We start from the raw sequence: 20913 nt of genomic DNA, 5'->3' as shown, positions 1-20913 counted from the left end.
TAATATAAACGAAACATAAGTCCAAAAGGGTTCTAGAAATGTTCCATCTTAGCTCTCGCTTAACATTTTGTATTAAGCTAAATGAAATTGCTTTATAAATTCCCCAGTGCAAAGGATCTCCTCATAGAAGGTGTCAGCACTTCAACAGATTACCTTCAAGAAGAAAGAGGAACTGTTCTGTTCTCTCATGTCACAAAGGCATATTAATTTTTTTTGATTACCATAGTTTCTGAAAGCTTTTGGAGGGGAAAGAGCAAAAAGAAGGGGTACATAAGTAATGACTTTTAAAAGATGAATGCATGAGGGAGAGAGAGGTTCAGCTATGCATGAAAATTTTAAAAAGACAGGTTTGGGAGAAAGAGAAAGGAACAAAATTGTAACACTTAACAAGTTAAATTGTTAATAATTTAAGTATAAGGCTTACAAAATCAAAGTAAAACTCTGAGGGTTGATCTTGTGAAAGAAGAACTGGCCAGGGAAAGGACTGCTAAAGAGAAGGACTCATTTACCAAACCCTTGAACTGAATATCTATGTCTGCCCCAAGAAGGTACTTGCTAAGCACTAGATGTGTGAAGGGCAAAGGCAAGGCCCCTGGTCTCATGGAACTCATTTATTTTCTACACCTTCCTAAGAAAGAGCTCACTTTGATTCCTGGAAACTTTACAAATATTAGGGAACATGACTAAGGGGAGGTTGGGATGTGGTATTACAGCCAGCCACATTTTCTTCCCAATGGGAATCTCCATTAGGAGATTTGGTGGCAGTCAGTTGAGAATTCAAGCATAGAGGCCTCTGAGATCTATCTATAAGTGAATGGTTATTATCCTGAAGAACTGAGCTGTGAGTGTGGAACTTATTATGTGGTATCAGGAATCAGCTTTGAGGTTCAAAACATAATACTGTTTAGACACACACTGGATTGTATCTTGGAAAGGTGACTCATATAAGTTCTCCATCATACCATTTGCATATCCATTTCTGTTAAACATACATAATGCTTAACTCTCCTCATGGACTCTTCGGGGTCATATCAAGCAAATCATAAAGTTCTTAACTCAGTGAGTCAGGAGACCATTTCTACAGTTCTTAAATGTTTATATGACCTTTAAACCTTTTCTGACTACAACCTACAGTAAGAAAAAATGTCACATTGTGACTCAATATACAAGTTTATGTGTGTGTGTGTATAAAAGTTTCACCAAATAATATTTACCCTTACCACAAGAGATATACTCTGATATTTCTAATCTATTCTATATTTCTTTTAAAAATAAGCAACCTTGCTAACAGCATATTTCATTATATTTAATTGTTTCCTTCCAATGCATTGATAGGTACCCAATAAATACTTAGAGATTGACTTACTGATGGTTTTTGTAATAAAAGTATAATATAGGTGGTAATAAACATTTATGTGTGTTTTATGTAAATAAATATCTAAGACTGAATAATCTTGAAATAAAAATTTTAGAAGGAATAACAATAATAAATCAAATAGCAACACAGGTAAGAACAAAGCTCCAAAAATCAGTGTATAAATAGTGAACAAAAAAACTCTGTAACACTTTATTCAAGTGAGTAAAAATCATAAATTTCTATAGGACAGAAGATGTACATTGCTGTGTCTGATTAATGTGAAATTCAATTTCCATCAATCTGCTCTGGAAGGAGGAGTGTGAAATTTACCTGATATATTAATTTCCTGTTTTTACAGCACAAACAGCCAAAAGCAGCACTGGTGTTTTGACTGTCAAGGAGATTATTTGGACACTATGAAAAGGCAAAGAGGAAAACACTTCTGTAAATATAACAAGACTAAAAAAGTAAGAAAACGAGTGGGCTTAAAGCCCACTCTATAATGGTTGTGTGGGGATATGAAAACGAAGTTGGCCAGGTGCAGTGGCTGATGCCTGTAATCGCAGGAATCTGGGAGGCCAAGGTGAGTGGATCACTTGAGCCCAGGAGTTTGAGACTTGGGCCACATAGTGAAACTTCATATCTACAGAAAATACAAAAATTAGCTGGGCGTGGTGGTGAGTGCCTGTAGTCCCAGCTACTTGGGAGGCTGAAGCGGGAGGATCACCTGAGCCTGGGAAGTGGAAGTCGCAGTGAGCTGAGATTGTGCCACTGTACTGCAGCCTGAGCGACAGAGTGAGACCCTGTGTCAAAAAAAAAAAAAAAAAAAAAAGTCAAAAAGAAAAAACAGAAAATGTAGTTATGATATCTGTATTTGTGGTTTGAGGCAGAAAGGCAGAAGCACAGAAGCCAGAGATTCAGGGACAAGGATAGTTCCACTCCTGTTCTCTTGCAGCTCACTTCAGCAGAGTGACAATGCTGCATACAAGCCAATTTCTATACTTTTTAAAAGATGACACTAAAAACATATTTCTAAAAGCAAAAAATCACTTAAATTTCTTACACCTTAGTCAGATGCAACTTACTTTGGTATGCTCACCTAAAGAAATGGTTTCAGACATAGGTGCCAGATAATCATAAATGGAAGGGCAGAGTTCCCTTATGAAAAACAGCCTATCACAATTTCCTTGCAATCTGAAATCAGGGAATTTCTAGCCAGAGTATATAAATTGACCATCACAATGATATATAACTGCATGCAGAGAAAGGCAGTCTCTGCTCATCTAAGAATATGAAATACAAAAGGTTTGAGTAGGAATTTAAGTATGAACCTTGCTGCCCAGGATGAACACTCAATGATACCAAGTGACTGGCGCATGTTTGGAACTTACAAGTCAGGAGAAGAATGCTGACTAGATATGGGACACTGGGCCAGACACTGAGTTTCTATGCCCCAGATTCATCCTCAAAAACAGTGTCAGTAAGCCCTATTATGCTGTCTATCCCACAAGAGTTTTTTTTCTGAGAATCTAATTCAATTTAAAACAACCCTGAAAATATAGAACACAATTCACATGTAAGGTAATACCCACTATCTTAGGACAAGACTACTAGATATCTGAAAAGTGTCTTGAATGTTTTAAAAGCAAATGAAAAATGACACATAATCACAAGCTGGTGATCTGATTGAGTGCTGTAATCTGATGCAGAACATAAAAAAGCAGTGACATGAACAGTTACGTTTGGGATGAGCAGGTTCAGCAGGAGTAGGAATGAATAAGCTCATGCATTCAATAATGTGCCAGGTGCCCCCAGGGACAAAATGGAAGATAAAAACTTTGTTTTAAAAAGTTTTAAAGTTTTAAACTCTGTTTTAAAAAGTTTTAAAGTGAGCCAGGCCATGAAAGCTTTGTCCTCTGCCTGTGTGATAGAGAGATCAGGAGCTCTACCAGGTGAAGATACCATGCGGCTTCTGGCTGCTCACCTGCATACCCACGTGAGCAGAAGGAAGGACAATTGAACATGATTAACAGGCACACTCCGTAAATGATTTCCAAAAGAACATTGAAATCCGGAATACTGGAAATGAGAATATCTGATGGCCTGTTTTCAATTCAGCCTCACTTCTCCTCCCCGCCTCCAGGTGAGCCTGGTGGGTTCACCCTGACCTGTTCCTACACAAGCCTGCCTACCTACTAGTTTATTAGTTCTTCTCTAAACTAAAAAATGCCCTTTTCTAGTGAGCCACATTCTGCCTCTTTCAGAAGGTGGGGCTCATGAATTTCTATTTCTAGAAAGCTCCTCAGGGGATTATAATGAAGGATAGCCAAGTGTATGTCACTCCTAAGTATTTATCTTATGGTGTCTTCTGTTGCAATTGTGTTAAATATTTGGGTACAATTTTAACTTCCCCATTTAGATAAAAAAACTAGAAGGCAATAATGTTAAATACTTTTGTTCCCCCATCCTATCCCCAGGACTTAGGAGAGGATCTAGCATACAGTAAGCATCAGTAAAGCTGGTTGACTGAACTAATTTATCCCAATCAAACAGTATGAACGAATGAACGAACAAACAAATGAGATGGTTTGAAGAACGCCAAAGGGCCAGTTTTTCTCACTGGCCTGCCACAGTACCCTCAAATCTCTGTCACTCCCACTTTGGGCACTGTTTCCAGACAGTGCCTGTTAAAATTAAAAAAAAAAAAATATGTCCCGGGAGGGATAACATATCAAGTGAGAATTACAGTAACAAAGAACAAAGGGCTTGAGGGACAAAGGGAAGAGATAAAAGCATGTTCCAGGAAAGGCCCAGGGCACTGGTGCAGGAGAGGGCAGGATTAAAGACTGTGGAAGTTAATACAGAGAAGGGCAGAGATGCGCCCCAGGAAAGAATTGAGAAATCTGGGAAGCGGGGCTCAGGAAGGGCTGGCAGAAGATTTTTTAAAATTTTTATTTTAATTTTTCCATAGTTATTGGGATACATACTTACATGAGTAAGTTTTTTGGTAGTGATTTGTGAGATTTTGGTGCAGATGTTGAAAACAAACCCTGTTTCTTCCCAGTTTTGTCTGGGGCTAGCTGTAAATGCAGACAGAAAGTGGGAGAGGAGGAATGGAAGATCTGGAACCAACTTTCAAAAGTGAACATGCTAAGGAAATTGAATATACAGTATAAATTTCAATACCACCATCTCAAGGGTCTAATTTAGTGTGTGTACTAGAATTTTCTTGTATTACTAAGTGAATCCTCAGGGTTTGGAAAATTTGTTCATGTTGAAGCTGCATCACAATATTGTAAGGAAATTTTATAACATCATTACCACAACTTATTTTAAAATAATAAAGATGAACAAAAATAGAGTAACCACAATTCCCATTAGGAAAAGCAAGACACATTTTTAGAAGAAAAAAGTGGATGAATCCTTGGATTGCAAGTGAGACCCAGCACACGCTCCAAAAGGAAAGATGGTTGCTAAATTACAAATATGAAAAAGAGAGGGATTTGTGGTTGCTTCAGAGAGAAAGTGGGAAGAACAGAAAGAAAAGGGGGGAAAGAAAAAAGCCCACAAGTCTAGGCCCATCGTGGCAGACAGGCCAGTGAGCGGAAATCTAGGTGGCAAACACACACGTCAGTGAGGGAACTAGAGGATGAGGACACAACTGACATTTAAATAATGAACATAATGAGTAATTTCAATGTCCAGGTGAGTGAACCACAGAATCACCTGTGTTTGGTCAATCTGGTCAGAGCTAAGTTTCTACAATGAGTAACCATGATAATAAATGCTCTCTCTTATCCCTGAGCTGTCTATTTAGAAAGAATGCTTCAAAACCCTATCAAATTAAATTGCAGGAGAGGAAGCAATTGAGTTCTTCATTTGTTCCCTGATGTGCTTATTATTCAACAGGTATGGATTTAGTGTCCATTGAGGCTGCTCTTTGCTCTGTGACCTTGAGTCACTTACTGTCTCTGGGCCTTACTTTTATCATCTGTAAAATGAGGGGCTGGATCAGATGATCCTTGAGGTGCCTTCCTGCTCTGGGATGTTTTTTGCTTCATAGTAAAAAATTATTATAAGTTAAATATTTTCTAACTCTGTCAGTTAAAAAATGTTTAGTATCCATTCTAAACATTTAAAAATAGTCACTTGAAAATAATTCACAGACACAAGACAAAAAGTTCTGAGAAGATCTTTTTTAAAAAATTGGCACATTATGCTATTATGAAATCCCTATTTAGTGCTTTTATATTTAAACAGTTTAATTGGAATGGAATCTTAAATTTTCCAGATTTTCCTTATACAAGTTTCTTCCAGCATGTAAATCTTATAGGCCACTTTTAACTTCAACATCCAAGTGTCCACTCATTTTATGCCTGCATTCACACTGCATCCACATTACAACCCCAGTTTCCCTTCTTTATCCAACAAATCCTGCCAGCTGTTCCTTTCTGAGTGAGCTATCATCCTAATTCCTTGTATCAATCACCAGGTCCTCAGATTTAAGAAACAAACTATGGGAGAGTTTTCTGTGTTGGCCTCTTTTTTTTTCACCAAAGATTTCTCCCAGCATATCATAGGAAAGGGAAATTGACTAGGTCACCCTCCTGCTTAAAAAACCTTCAAGGATTCACCTTTTTTTTTTTTTTTTTTTTTTTTAACCAAAGACTACCTTAACTCCATGTCCTGGCATTCGAGGCCATTCAGAAGTTGATGTACTTGATGACCACATGCTTGATAATCTCCAGCCAATCCAGATGGCTATGCTTCATGCCATCATCCCAGTCTCCCTGTCTCTACCTAGGAACATCCTATTGACCATGAAGAGCTCAGATCAAGACCCATCTTCTTGATAAAGCCTTTCCTGGCACTCTAGGAATCTCCTTAGCCACAGCTACACATTCTTGTCATGTTCTCAGCAGCAGATGGAGATGTATTATTCAGTTAACAATACTCCTCAATACCTGTACAGTCTCTAGATCTTGTTTTGCCCATTCATCTGTGAGTTCTTTGAGGACAAGGGGCCATGCACCAGTCTCCAGGCCTGATGCTATCACAGGATTACTCAACTTTAAGGGGCACCATGCCCTTCTATGTAAAAATACTTGCATTTATCATTTATGTGATTTTTCATCCTGAATGAATGACAGCACTGCCAGTAGAGAAGTGATTACATATAAAAACATGGATTTCTCCCCAACTCCTAAGTAAACAAATAGTTCCTTCACATGGACACAGAGAGGGGAACAGCACACACCAGGGCCTGTTGAGGGGTGGAGAATGAGGGGAGGAAACTTAGAGGATGGGTCAACAGGTACAGCAAACAACCATGGTACACATATACCTATGTAACAAACCTGCACATTCTGCACATCATTTATCACTTTTTTAAAGAAGAAATAAAGAAAAACAAACAAACAAAAAACCAAATGGTTCCTTTTACATCTGTGATTTTGATTCAAGAATGCAAACTTGAACTTGTAAATAATAAGAAGAAAAGTATTTGATTTTAAGATGATGGAATAAAGAAAGCCTCATTTAAAGACAGAATTCTGTGTCATTCACAAGCATAAGAAGGAGCTGTTATAAAGGTGTCAAAAAACCTCTAAATAAGGTGTGGAACAAAAGATGGTAGAGCAGGAAGACGCATTCTTGGCAGGTTGGCCCTCCCAGATGGATGCTCTCTGTGTCCTTAATTAACATTTTATGTGTATACAGTGATTTCTATGAATGAGAATTATTGGCATATAAGCCAAACACCCTCTTTTGAATTCTAAGATGGTCCAGGATACAATGCTACTACACCAGAACGCAAGGGAAAATCCTAATACTTGCTTCCCTTAAAGAAAGAAGATCATGTACAATGTATATTTTAGTTTAGTTTAGTTTAGTTTAGTTTATTGGAGACAGGGTCTTACTACGTTCCCCAGGCTGGTCTTGAACTCCTAGGCTCAAGTGATCCTCCTGCCTTAGCCTTCTGAGTAGCTGGGATTACAGGCACACTCCACTGCTCCTGGCTAGCATATTTAAATAATTTTGTTTACTTATAATTTTCAGTTAAAATTTTCTAGTTTGAGATGTAACAGAGAAAAACTGTGATTTCCGTATTTTATAAGTGGATAAGATTACTCTAGTCAGCATGTGTAAAGTTTATTTGTGGATTCTTCAGGAGGAAAATATCCTAGATAAACATACTAGAAGGATTTTCACAATACAAATAATGATACCTGTTTTCTTCCCTAAGATCATTTTCCAAGGCTTGAGTCTCCCGCTGCAACTTCTGGGATCTTGTGTAGTCTCTCCAGGCCCGCAGGACCTTCAGCTGAATCTTCCAGTCAGACAGGGTCCCAGCTTTCCCGAGCTTAATCCTATGATCAAGAATCAGCTTGTGCCAGGCAGAGAAATACCGTTTTTGACACTGCAGTGGAAACATTAGGAAAATCACCATCCATTAGCACTAGTGTTTCTAATATCTAACACTGACAGCCCTCTCCTCAGATTTTCCCCTCACACTTATTAAAAACAAATATAGGAACTGTTGTCTTAATGGAAGGGAAGAGACAAAACACAATTCCTTTATGCTAATAATGACAAGGAATATTCAATCATGCAAATGAGGCATTCTCAGCTCTCACAACTTAAACTAAAATACTTCATTCTCACTATAAGCCACCAGTCCCATGGGGAGCTGGAATAAGTCACATCTATGACATGAACCAAGGGGCTTGTTTGAGAAGCTTGAAAACCTGTCTCCAACATGACTCCCCCGCCAAGGTGTCTTGGAGCTCAAAATACCAACCATTTAATTCATTACCGTTTATAACACCATTACCGTTTATAACTACCGTGTAGTGCCCTACACAAGTGAACGTGAGAGATTCTATGAAGATGGGATGGAGTCTCTGGTCCCTGAGAATAAGACAGCTAAAAACAACAAAATCAGCTGGGCTACTACCACTGACCACTTTGGGGCTCTGGTGAGTCTAGAGAGACTAGATGTTCAGGTTGCCTATAATGTTCCGCTACATGCATTTGACAGCAAATTAGACAAGGTCTACTGACCCTAAGGATGTCCCAAAGCAGTACTTTACTCACGATCCTAGTCTAAGAAAATCACTGAGACCTAGTCCTTGCCTGTATCTTCTCTCTTTTCAGCAAACTTTACATTCCTTCTAGATCAAATTACTTTCAGCTTTTGGCCTTGACATCAACCATGCCATTTCATAGTTTCCTATCTATGTTCGCATTGGGTTGGTGCAAAAGTAGTTGTGGTTTTTATCATTGCTTTTCATAGCCAAAAACTGCAATAACTTTTGCACCAACCTAATACTAATTTATCTGTCCCTCTTTTCTGCCTTCTTTCTGCCTAACTACTTCGGTAGTCACCTCTCTCAGGAAGCCCTCCTATTACCAGTCCCTCTACCTAAATGTAACTGCCCATCCACTGTCTTCCTAAAGCAATCTATGCTTTCTTCAGCCAAAACACCCAACACACTATATCATAATTACCAGTTTACCTTTTTCCCCTAGACTGTGAGCCTCCTGAGAGAAGGGAATAGGTCTCATAAATGGGAATGGTAAATCTGACTGTGGCATTGAGTGTGGGGAGCATCAAAACAAAAACTAACCTCATAGAAAGTGACTTCGTGGGAAATATGGAGGATGCCTGATGACCAGTTTCAAGGATGTGCCAGATTTATCAGGCAAATATTTACTGCTTCTTTCTCTATAAAAATACTTAACTTTCTTAATTTGAGCATTTACTAAGCAACCATCACTGTGTTTCAATTTGGGGACTCTGCACAAAATTGTTTGACATGACCTCTACTTTTGAGAAGTTATAGGGAAAGAGGATGTATCAATGAAAAGACCAATAACATAAGAAAGCATCTACTAGAATTCTTAGAAATTGTCCATTTGGCCAGAAATGTTTTCCAAACAGGGTATTAGTTTATATTCTTGTTCTGACAAACTAAACAATATTCTTCATTATAATTTCTCATTAGGAGAAACCATGGCAAACTTTAAAAAGCCCTTTCCCTATGTCAAATGAGGCACGTGTTCTAGACCTTCACCTCAGATCTCTTGGAGGGGATGAAAGAGGGGAAGGGAGAGAGGAAGGAAAGGGTATTTGCTGAATACTGGACACTCTTTCAGTTGTAACAGGGAGAAAAGATATAGCTGCCAGGTTGAGGGGTATGCCTTTTGCATCATTTGTTTACCTCTTCCACAAAACACAGCATGAAAAAAAATGGTGTTAACTTGTGTGCCATGGTCTAAAGAAAATGTTCTGTGTCTGTTTACCACGTCCCTTTAAGAAGTCCTCTTGAATGACTTGGTAAAATATTCTATGTGTAGCTATCTCTAATTTTAACTTCAGGATTATTTCAAATGATGAAAAATAGTACAAACATAATCCATCTTGATAATAATAACACTATTAATAGTGTCCTTCGATTTTGACATTCCTTTTCTTTGTAAAGTTCAAAGCATCTTACATGTAATATATTTATTAATTTGCAAGCCATCATTATAAAACAAAGATTATAAATATTATTATGATTTACTTCACCAAGCTAAAACTTCAAGTAGAGAAAGGTTTAATGACTAAAATCACAAGTAAAGAGTTAGTGGTACACCTAAGGCTGAAACTGAAACATTCCAGCATCCTGATGACTCTAATCTATTAGGCAAAAACATCTCTCCTGAAAAAGAAGGGCACATTTTTGGCGCTTTCATAGTGAAAGAAAACTCTATACATAACTTACCATGGTAGAAAAGCACTGGTTAGGGACATATCTGAATGTAGGAGGGGAAATTTTGAGTTTATAAATTCTATAGTCAATATGTTTATTTAAAAATACTTACGTTGAGACTTTGAGACCAAAATGATCAGTTTTAAAGGTCTATAATTCAGGTTCACCACAGAGAAGCTAACACAAGAGCAAAGTGACAGACCTGTATAGCAACTACTTCCTTGAAATTGACTTGGTATTGGTTTTTTCCCTGCCTGCTCAAGAAAAGCAATCCCATTAAAATTTAAATTAAAAAAATAAAGTGTGAATCAAGAATAGCTGCTTAGTTATTCTTGATTCATAGCAAACATTATCCAGGTATACAGGAGTCCCATAAATGTGTTTGAAGAAAATATTTGGGAAAGGAATATATACTCAGTTCCATCTTCTCTGGAAGAAGATGCTAGTTCTGTTTTTATTTAGAAGGGTGGCACACTTCCACAGTCCTGAACTATTTATTCTTTCTATTCCTCCCTACTCCCAGCTTACTTCCTGATGTTCCCAGACCTGCTTCTCCTCGTTAGTTTTCTATACTTTGGAACTACCATAGCGCTCTATCCCTTTGCTTTTTAAAACAAGACGTATGACTTAAAACCACAACTGGGTTGGAAGAGGAATATGTTCTGTTTAAGCCAGGAGAACTTAAGTTTTAACTAGCTAGGCAACTAGTCTGATTTCCCTCCATTTATTTCCTAGTTCATTTATTTTTGTACCGTTTTTAGTTCTGATAGATTTTCAAATATAGTCAGGCACTCTTTTCCTAACTTCCATCATCTCTTTATCATAGTTGTGGTAATAATTAAGGCTTGATATAGGTAAATAAACTACAGAAAGTCACTGGAGGAAGAACTGTTCCTAAGTACCTATCTATAATAATTTCTAAAATAAAATACTACCTGGTGAAATTTAGAAAGTTTTAAAGTGAAATGGTATCCTCCACACAAAATCTTCCACAATACATCATTTGGTTGTTAAGGATTCCACTGAAGAGAAGAAATGACAGCTCACTCTGCTAAATTTATTACCTGCACTGGAGTTGCCCTCGTTCTGTTAGCCAGAAAAGCTCTTCCCTGAAGTGTAATCACACTACTGTCACTAGGAATGATTGACGTTAGGTGGAACAGCAATTTGCTATCTAATCTTCATTGTAATTCTAACCCTGTCACTAGAGATGCTTGTTCTGATTAATGAAGCGGGTAACTCATCAAAATTCCTCATCTATTTCTTTTTTGTCAGAAAGTTCAGTGATAATTGCATCAAAATTCTCCCTCATGGAAAAATAAACAATGAATTGTTAAGAGGACAAAAATGTCAACAAGTTTACAATTGATTTTTGCTGAATAGAACTAACTTTGTTGCAACTAATGGTCTAGGGGAGTTGGCAAAGGCTGGAATGTCAGGAAGAAAGCTACATTCCACACCCAGGCCCCTAAGTGACTCCTTGCTGTTCTCAGGCCAAAAGAACAGAAACTTTATTGCTACAAAAGGGAGCAATCCCCAACTTCCCTTTTCCTTTGCGAGCTACTGTGGCTGGGCAGAAGACACCAGAGATGCTATGAAGTCCCTGGGGATTAGAGAGTTAGTTTTAAGTTGAAATGAGGAAGGAGAAAAAAATTTAATAAAAAATGGGATCTTTGTCATGGCAAAATAAATCTCCAGTAGGAAGTGCAGTATTGAATTCTGCAATGGAAAAGCAATACCCCTGACCCATCCTATTCCTGATTTTCGTAATTTTGCCCCAAAGAAAAGACAGGAAATCATGGTAATCCTCAACCCTAACTACATATGCTCATAACTAATTGCATTAGAGAAAATATACTCAGTTCCCAGAACACAGGGCTAAGACCTGAACTTGCTGCTGGGTTCCATGGAAAAGCCTAGAAGCCTAAACTTTGACAACCACTGCCATGTGAAATGATACCCCTGGCTATAGACAAAAAAACTACTTCTGTTATATCCTGGAAGATGTGATGCTCATTTTACTTCTATATTAAATTTTTTTCTCCTTCTTCATTTCGACTGAAAAAAAAAAAAAACAACAAAAAACCCAATCCCTATCACTGTTCTAAAAGCAGAACCAAAGAATAAACCTTTACCCAACTTCAAAAATTATCAACATTCTGCCAATCTTAATTCATCTCTCCCCCAACCAACATTTTTTTCTGAAGTATTTAAAAATAAATCACAGATACCTCATATTGTATCATGCTATCCATAAATATGTCAATATGCCCTTACATAAGGCCATTTTATAAGTTCTTAATTCTGCTAAAAAGTTTCAATTGATAATATTGCTGTAATTATCTAATAGTTACGCTGTTTCACTCTAGAAATAGAATTTCAAGAAGAAATTCCTTAGTCTCACCAAATAGTAAATGCTTAACCAATAAAATTCTCTGGGTTCTTTACAGAAGAATGACCACAATGCAGCCTATCACCTGACCACACATTAGGATGGGGCTCCTTTCCCAATACCCTGAACATGAGTTCTTGTGACCTCAAGTCTGTAGAAAAGGCAGACCTACGGCTCCCTGTCACCTTCTCTTTCCCGTCTTTCTTCATGTCCCTTAGAGACCTTCTTCCCCATCTCTACCAAAATCCCTGTTATCTGCCCACCCTTCATCCTTGGCCCCCGCCAGACACACACGAACTATGCCAAGAACACAGCTTACTTCAGAATATATCAGACAAATGCTTGATTCACCTCTAGGATACTGTGATAGTAAGACAATGACGTGGTGCCCTTCATTCCTCACCCACATGGCTCTCAAGATCCTTATGATATTCACCTGAAATGTCTAGTGTTTAGGGGGGAAATAGTCTACTCTATACAATTTTAGGGAATGGGTTTCATTTACGCCAAAGTCTCTTTTTTTGATTTTTAAAAATCAAAATGTAATCAGTACTTATTTTGAAATACAAAAAAACATATATTTAAAAACAGGAATCTCTGTAATAAAAAAGGCTTCATGGAACTTTGAAATGCCAAACACTAGCACAATATTTAGGTAAATTTGTCCTCACTGTCCCCTCCTTGAGAATGGGACATCTGGGTTACTTATAGGGTGAGGAAAGAAAGAATATAACAAAATAAACAATTTCTTTACCAAAACTGATAACATTTTAGATGGAAAATTTCTACAGAGTTGGCTACATAAAGTAAAATATAATAATGCTTTAAACCCCTCCCAAGACATATACCACACATTGCCCTTGGCAATAAACCTAGCGGGGAGAGTTACATGAATCCCAATAATCTTCGTGTGTGTGCTGGCATTTCTCTTTTTCTGTCGTTTTATTTCTAAAGAGGTTTTTCCTTTATTTCCCTCCCCTAACATAAGAAAACATTGCTGAGAGGATGGTTGCTATGTGTCAGCTCAGAAATGGTTTTGCCTCAGTGGTGTGTAGGCAGTCCTGATAAAACTAAGATCTTTGGAAAGGAATCATGGTATATAAATGAGATATTTAACTACAGTTTTCGTCATTCTGTCAGAGAAAAACTCCAGGCTTCTTTTCCATATATAGTGTCCCTACGTTTCCTTGGTTTAGTTTGAGGTGGACTTTTGGAAGGTGCTGTGCCACAAGCATAACTTTAATGATGATTTCTTTGGATCATTATTATTTTATTCTTTAACAGAAAAATCCAACCAAATAAACAAACTAAAACCTTCCCCCAAATAATTAAGATGTAGGTTAGTGTCACCCATATTTTATCGTTCTCTTCAATTTTCACAAGCAGCAAAGATCATAGAGTTTCTAATCTTATTAAGAAAACCAAAATGTATTTCAGAATAGGATGAGAATTAAGAAGGCCATTTTCCAAATAGTATAAGAGTTTCACAGTTAATCATTTGTTGTTTCTGCTAATTAGCAGTGATACACGGATTGCTGAATCTCCCCCAAGAGATTTCACTGTAAGATCAAAGAGAAAATGGGATAGGCTGGAAGTAGAAAGCTTCTATACAGAAAACTAATGTTTTTGACAAGACAAAGAGACCTGGCAATGAAAATGTGCAGAAAAGATGCATCAATAGCGCTAAACTTGTGTTTTGATAAGAAAGCCTGCACTGTTTCTCTCAGTCTCCTATTAAATAATGTGGCCCAAAAAAGATGTTAAGAGATACTCTGGGAGGAACAAATAAAATCCAGAATTAGGTGGGGCGCGGTGGCTCATGCCTGTAATCCCAATGCTTTGGGAGGCTGAGGTGGGTGGCTCATGAGGTCAGGAGATTGAGAACAGCCTAGCCAACATGGTGAAACCCCGTCTCTACTAAAGATACAAAAATTAGCTAGGCGTGGTGGCGTGTGCCTGTAATCCCAGCTACTCGGTGGCTGAGGCAGGAAAATTGCTTGAACCTGGGAGGCGGAGGTTGCAGCGCACCAAGATTGCGCCATTGCACTCCAGCCTAGGTGACAGGGCAAGACTCCATCTTAAAAATAAATAAATAAATAAATAAATAAATAATCCAGAATTAAAGCACAAACAATTACAGGAATTAAAGGAACCTAAACTACAGCAACTCCTAAAAACAGATTCTTTAACGTCTTCCTGAAAATACTCTACACAGCTGTTTCTACAGGGTTTGTACCAATGAAACATTCTGAGGGTGCTGACAAGAGCTTCGCATTATCTCGCCAATCCCTGCAAGGCAGCTAGGCATTTTTCTGTTTTCATCCTGTGGTCATACCTAGGCTGCTGAGTATCCAAGGTTCATTACTCAAGGCAGCTTTAGGCTCCTTTAGAGCCAAATGTTAATTGGCACCAAGATAATGAGCCCAGAAGGCCTGCCTATGTGGCCTTTACTGGAGGACTGTCCTATCTACAACCAAGTCTGTGTAAGAGCCCGAGGAGGCTGGTAGATGTATTTTTACCAAGCTATGCCCATATACGCTGGGGAAAATCTAGAGATCTACTAACCATATTACAAATGAATAACATAATTACACTGAAAAGGGAGGCAAAGAAAAGATCTCCCGTAAGTAACTCTGGAAAACAATATTTTGACTGAATACTATAAAGCTAAAACCAAAAATAACTGTACAATATTTTGCTTTAGTGAATTTATTCCCATTGTGGTATGGGTTAGCAATTCTAAAACTATTTTATAGTGTACTAGGATTACCCTAATAAGTAAATATAACAGAGATAATGAGACCCAGGTTTCTCAGTGTCAGAGAAGTTACAAGTGAGCAAGATGGAAAGACTACACTGAAACCTGTGGTGCTGGATTATCCTTGACAATATTATAAATTCACAGTTATTTTATATATATTTATATATATGTATATATATGTGTAGATTCATAGATACAGAAGTAAGTTACAAATAAGGAAAGGGAGAAGAATAACATGACCCTTGTGTTGCTGAACTCATGGATTTTAATATGTATACAGATAGACACAAATAAATATAATGTGTGTGTATATGTATGTTAGTATACATACATACATACATCTCTGTATATATCCATATATATTTTAGCTCTGTCTGCTGAGAAGGCCTAGAAAAAAATGACACTCCAGTAGCAGTGAACACACTTAGTGCCCAGATCTTAGTTTCCAAAAACCGTTTCTCCAATAAAATGAATCAAAGTTCCATGTAGAAGTGGTTGATTGCAGGGTAAGGGCAGGTAAAACACAAGATAAGCCTAAAGTATCTTATGGTGCCAAAAAAAGGAAATGTCCAAAATAGGATGGAAGCATGTTGAAAGAACAAAGGAGCCAACTTACAGGTTTCCCAATAGACACATTGAAACAATCTGAATAACCAAGTAAACAACAATATTAGATTATGACCCATAGAATAAAATAAATATCAATGAGCTCATACTGAATAAAATAAATAATTACATAAATGAATGAATACATAAATACACACATATATACATATACACATAGCTGAAGGAGAAGGGACCGTCTTCCTTCTAGAAGAATTTCAATTAATAAGTATAGAAGAAATGACGGAAACACAAAATCACCATTAGACAAATACAACATTAATAATTGCTGCAGGCAAGAGCCACCAATGGATGTTAACCTTAATGAGTGACAGTTTACAGAGAAACAAAATATTTTCATAGCTTCACAGTATCTCCTGAAAGACAAGGAGAAGGAAAAATAGCAACTCTACAATGGAGAAACCCAGCACACACCCTTAACCAAGTGATCGAAATTAACATCAGTAATTATGTCCTCCTTGTTAGGATATACGGAGAAGGGCACAGTATCACATCTTATAGCATTCTTACCAAAAATGCACAACCTTAAGCAAGGGGGAGAAAACATAAAAACACCTAAAACAAGAGACAATTATACAAAATGCCTAACCAGTTCTCTTCAAAAATGGCAAGATCATAAAACACAAGACTAAAGAAATGTCACAGATTGGAGGAGACTAAGGAGATGTAATAAATAAATGCAGTGTGAAATTATGGATTGAGTCCTGGAACAGAGAAAGAACATTAGTGGAAAAACTGGTGATATTCTCATAGGGTCTATAGTTTAGTTAATGGCATTTAATGGCAGCGTACCAATGCTAATTTCCTAGTTTTGATAATTATACTATGCTTATGTAAAATGTTAACATTGGGAAAAGTCGGGTGAAGGTTTGTTGCGGGAAGTCAGGGACCCTGAATGGAGGGACCAGCTGAAGCCATGGCAGAGGAACATAAATTGTGAAGATTTCATGGACATTTATTAGTTCCCCAAATTAATACTTTCATAATTTTTTTACACCTCTTTTCACTGCAATCTCTGAACATAAATTGTGACGATTTCATGAACATTTATCACTTCCCCAATCAATACTCTTGTGATTTCCTATGCCCGTCTTTACTTTAATCTCTTAATCCCGTCATCTTTGTAAGCTGAGGATGTTGCTTCATGACCCTGTGATGACTGCGTTAACCGCACAAATTGTTCGTAAAGCATGTGTGTTTAAACAATATGAAATCTGGGCACCTTGAAAAAAGAACAGGATAACAGCGATGTTCAGGGAACAAGGGAGATAACCATCAGGTCTGACTGCCTGAAAGCCAGGCAGAACAGAGCCATATTTCTCTTCTTACAAAAGTGAATAGGAGAAATATCGTTGAATTCTTTTTCTCAGCAAAGAACAGCCCTGAGAAAGAGAATGTGTTCCTAGGGGGAAGTCTCTAAAATGGCTGCTCTGGTAATGTCTGTCTTATACGGTTGCAGATAAGGGATGAAATAAGCTCCGGTCTCCTGTGGCGCTCCCAGGCCTATTAGGAGGAAGAAATTCCCGCGTAGTAAATTTTAGTCAGACAGGTTGTCTGCTCTCAAACTCTGTCTCCTGATAAGATGTTAATGACAGTGCATGCCCGAAACCTCATTAGCAATTCCAATTTCACCCTGGTCCTGTGATCTCACTCTGCCCCCATTTTCCTTGTGATATTTTGTTACCCTTGGAGCATGTGATCTCTGTGATCCACACCCTATTCGTACACTCCCTCCCCTTTGAAAATCACCAACAAAAACTTGCTGGTTTTGCGGCTTGAGGGGCATCACGGAACCTGCTGACATGTGATGTCTCCCTCGGACACCTAGCTTTAAAATTTTTCTCTTTTGTACTCTTTCCTTTATTTCTCAGACTGGCTGACACTTAGGGAAACAGAAAAGAACCTACATTGAAATATTGGGGGTGATTCTCCCAATAAAGGTTATTCAGAAACTCTGCACTATTTTTGCAGCTTTTCCATGTCAAATATTTTAAAACTAAGTAATCTGTTTTAGATGGGCCACTAGTTTTGTAAAACTCTGCATATGTGTCTAACATTCATATTTGGCAGTTCCATCTAAAATATATATGATTGTACAGTGGACTTCAATACAATTTAAACATTTTTTAGAAAACATATCTTATTTGTCTCTAATTTGTTGGGAAATGTATCATGGTACTTTTTCCTTACACTTTCTCAAGATGACTCCCTGAATACTCGTTTCTCTTCTTATTTTCTCTTTGAAATCCGAACTGTTATTATATAGGAGGAATACTAATTCCATCTGTCTCATGAAGAATGCAGAATCTAAGTCTTTGCTAACTTTTCTCAAAATGTTAACTCCAAGTCTTACATTTCTTCTTACTACATTTCCTTCTGTTTTCCTGAAGCCAAAACTCTGACCAAATTTTTGTTGGCTAATAACTGAGTAATTACAACCTCTTATCAGCTAAAAATGCCACCATCAAATATGTCTACTGTTTTTTAAAAATCACTTTGACTACTTTTTCCTTTATATCTTTGTTATCCGTATCATATTCAAACTCCTGTCACTGATTTCCAGGACCTTTGTAAGTCTATCCCTACATTTATCAAGCTCCCTCAGTATCTTCATAACATTCTCTTTTCTCTCGCTAAATCCATTCATTCACGTATTTATTCAATTAATTTTCTCTGAATTTCAGCAATGCCTAAGGCCCTGGGGTGGGTGTTGTAGGATATGCAAAATATACATATTTATCTTTTCTCATCTAATCCTCTCATTTACAAATCTTCCAGGTAAGTCCTTTTACCTGAAATGTCATAATCCCGAAATTCATACTTTTATCAATCCCACTTTATTGAAGAAAACTGCTTAAGTAACCTGAAGAGGATATTCACTTTTATATTAAAAATCAGCAAGTTATTTTTACAAAAAGACTAAGTGAAAGAAGGGAGAAAAGGTAAAATAAAATGTAGACCATTAAAAAGAAAAGCACAGGTATAAATATATCATTGCCTTAGGATCAGAGCTACTAAAAGGCAAGTAACCAGTTCTTGTATCTTCTGAATAATCCAGAACACAGTGGTCCTTATGACTGTCAAAGTGGAAGCCAAGATTTCAAAAATTGTCAGAGAGCTACCTTAGTTTAAGGTTAATACTAGTTAAATGCTATTCTGAAGAGGTAATTTAGGAAGAAGTCCATAATTTACCCACCTCACCCCAGTAATTTCCCAGGATCCCACCAGAGTATATAAAGAATAGCCTCAGAACAGGGGATCTGTGTTCTGCCCTGCATACCAGGTCAGCTGGGCACAAAGAACAAATGGCATGGGCAGTTTTGGTATTTGTGATGAGGTTCAACTGGACTTAGTTTTTACTTTATCCCATCTCTGATGGAGCTCTTTGTCATTTACACTACAGAATGCTAAGTAAAGAGACATTGCAATTCCCACCTGTTGATTTTCTTTGAAAGTTTGGATTAATAATTCTTTCAATTTCCTTTTTCTTTCTTTTGCCATTTTTTCCTCATCCAGAAGAATGTGAGTACTTTGAAACATGAGTTTTTCTGAACTATTTTGAGAATTCTCTTCTTGCCTTTTCTTCTCTCTATTAATAACAATTAAAAAATACATGTATATTTACAATAGATTTAACAATAAGCAATTACAACCTACTGTAGCAGAATAAACACTGAATTTTCCTTTGGAATACACATATTTTTAGATCTGGCTCTAAAACTACATAGTAGGGTAATTTTTTTGGAGCCTTACTTTATTCCTTTATAAAATACAGATTAAATGAAATAAAATTGTTATAAAGTACTTTGAAAAGTAGAAAATCTTATATATACTTTAGTATTTTTATTGAGTTGAACACTGAGCCATACTTCAATCAAAATTTGAGAGTTAACAACTACTAGATAGTCTCTAATATAGACATAAATTCTCTCCCGTATAACGGGAAAAAAAGGATTCTCAAGAAAGGAATGAGATTCTTACTAAAAGGCCTCTTATAAGGTTACTAGAAAGAGGAATAACAAAAGAATCAGTGTTATTTAATAAGGAGGGAATGGAATCTAGAATAATTTTAAAATAGCTGAAAAGGGAAAAAAATAAACTTAAATAGGAAAAGGCCTTTAGGTAAGTAACCAGAATTATTTTAGTAACTTTGTTGCTCATCTTTCTGAGCATCCTCTTTCTCACCCACCTATCTATTCTTCCTCATCCAGGCCATCCCTCTTTCGCTCACCAATTCAAACAAGCTCATAGCTATGGCCTTCTTATTGTAGTGCATTTAACTGCACAGGTATATGTACATGTATAAAGTATACACTATTAATGATGTGGTAAACATAGCACCTAGTCAGGAATCAGAATTCATGAGCTCTGGCCACAAACCAGCTAGTCACCTGATCTTTCTTGAACTTTTGCTTCACAGTTGTGGAAACTCAAATTGAGAAAGATGCCAGGATACCCTACAGATATTCTCTCATTCATTCTCATATATGATACAGAGGGTACACAGTGTTATTTTGTATTATTGGTGATGTTAACCTTCATCACTTGGTTAAGGTGGCTTCTCCAATATAGAGTTACTATTTTTCCCTTTGAAATTAATAAGCATCTTGAAAGAGATAATTTTAAAACTAGGCAATGAAGCAGATTTAAGATAGCTTACAAATAGGTTTAAAAGGCCTATCAACAATAAGTTTTATTGACTTTTTCCAAACTATGAATGCCATAACAATGTTATATTTCATGGTGATAGACAGGTGATAGTGATTGTTAAAGAAATACAGTTCTAATACCATGAATCTGATTTTTAAAAATAACATTAGAATATATATCTGTTTTAAAAGAAATATCTGCTCATTGTGAAAAACTGGAGAAGTATAAAAGTCATCCATATTTCTCCCTTTCTTTTTTTTTTTTTTTTTTTGAGATGGAGTCTCACTCACTCTGTCGCTCAGGCTGGAGTGCAGTGGCATGATCTTGGCTCACTGCAACCTCCGCCTCCTGGGTTCAGGCGATTCTCCTGCCT

At 37.1% G+C, this 20913-nt stretch overlaps 1 protein-coding gene across 3 annotated transcripts in view; it reads right to left on the bottom strand.

The window, feature by feature from the left end:
* CCDC191 (coiled-coil domain containing 191) overlaps positions 1–20913 on the bottom strand; it is an 88655-nt gene that overhangs the window by 46683 nt on the left and 21059 nt on the right. For all 3 annotated transcript variants that reach the window (XM_001107271.5, XM_077993913.1, XM_077993912.1), the window contains 2 exons: positions 19326–19479; positions 7585–7775 (listed from right to left, as the gene is read on the bottom strand). In XM_001107271.5, the coding sequence (XP_001107271.3) occupies positions 7585–7775; positions 19326–19479 (345 nt within the window). The remainder of the gene's footprint in view (positions 1–7584; positions 7776–19325; positions 19480–20913) is intronic.

The sequence above is a fragment of the Macaca mulatta genome, chromosome 2, assembly GCF_049350105.2.
Source record: "Macaca mulatta isolate MMU2019108-1 chromosome 2, T2T-MMU8v2.0, whole genome shotgun sequence".
Lineage (NCBI taxonomy): Eukaryota > Metazoa > Chordata > Mammalia > Primates > Cercopithecidae > Macaca > Macaca mulatta.
Note: the sequence above shows the minus strand (reverse complement) of the source record. Positions and strands in the feature narration are given on the sequence as shown.